Below are 1295 nucleotides of genomic sequence, written 5' to 3' on the forward strand. Positions count from 1 at the left end.
ACTGTAGGCATACACATATTTACTTCATAGGTGTAAGTAATGTGTATAAATGGATATATATTATTTTTACTTGACAGGTATAGATAACAAGGGTATATATGGTTATGTATATTTACTTCATAGGTGTAAATAACGTATATATATATATATATATGGATATATAGAAATGAATAAAAACCCTATAACCTGAGCACTTTTGGAACGTGGACCTTTCTTCTTCAGGGGGGGCAAACTTTCTTTATTCATTTCTATCAAGACTTCTTGAACCTATGTGTTTTTCTAACATCATGAATATTTATATATATAATATTTTTACTTCACAGATATCGATAACAAGTGTATATATATGATTATGCATATTATTTTTTATCCACAGTGACTTGTCCTAGTTGTAAACAAGGAATTGACATGAATAGGGCCATTGATCACTTCTTGTTACTAGAACACATGACTAAAGCAGAACACGTGTGGAAAAGAGGGACAGAGAAATCAGTATTATGTACAAGTTGTGATGATGGAAATTCTACAGTAGGTTTTTGTGTTGAATGTCAGGAATGGCTCTGTAATGTGTGTATTGGTGCACATGAACGTGTACGTCTTACCAAGGGCCACAGAATTCAACAGCAAGAAGAGATGAAAAAAGATGTTACAGAAGTTTTACAGAAGTATATGTTTTGTCCCATCCATAAAAAGGTAATTTTACAATAATTTTTGGTATTAGCAGATTATGATATGTCCCTGTTTTATTATAAAGATATCAAACTGTCAGTCACATCCAATCACAAATGTAATAGGCCTAATTGACTTGCTCATTGTTGCAAGACATACTCTCTTGTTGCCAAACCTTCTGGAAAGTTCCATCTGTAGGTGGTGAGAAACCCAGGTTTGTGCAGGTTTTTTTAGTTAGTAATACAGTAGTAGACCTATAGCAGTTGGTGAATGTGTGGTTGATGGTTAAACGTCAGGGACTGTTCCCTAAGATTTTTTTGTTATTGAAAATGTTTAACCTATCATAGTGTCAAAATGCCGAGAAGTTTTTTTTTCAGATACTTTGAAAACAGATTTGAGTGCACTATTTGCAAACCCGTGTTTTCGATAGCACATGGGGCAGATTGAACACTATGGATCAATTATTTCAAAAACAATACTAATGTTAATATGTTTGGAAATATTGTGGAACAGTTCAATAAATTAACTAAAAGTTAATGATAGGTTTCTTTTTTGTCAGTGTAAAACACTTAAATACACCATTTCGATTTTCTATACCTCACTACTATAAAGGCTTGGTTTGGTCT

General features: G+C 32.6%; 1 protein-coding gene across 4 annotated transcripts in view; it reads left to right on the top strand.

The window, feature by feature from the left end:
• The window catches only part of LOC106471295 (transcription intermediary factor 1-alpha-like), a 60035-nt gene that overhangs the window by 5522 nt on the left and 53218 nt on the right, over positions 1 to 1295 (top strand). For 3 of the 4 annotated variants that reach the window (XM_022399905.1, XM_022399906.1, XM_022399907.1), the window contains exon 2: positions 377 to 693. In XM_022399905.1, coding sequence (XP_022255613.1) covers positions 377 to 693 — 317 coding nt within the window. Of the gene's footprint in view, positions 1 to 376; positions 694 to 1295 lie in introns of those variants that run through there. The other variant, XM_022399908.1, reaches the window with a different exon arrangement.

The sequence above is a fragment of the Limulus polyphemus genome, unplaced genomic scaffold (genome assembly GCF_000517525.1).
Source record: "Limulus polyphemus unplaced genomic scaffold, Limulus_polyphemus-2.1.2 Scaffold4522, whole genome shotgun sequence".
Classification (NCBI taxonomy): Eukaryota; Metazoa; Arthropoda; class Merostomata; order Xiphosura; family Limulidae; genus Limulus; species Limulus polyphemus.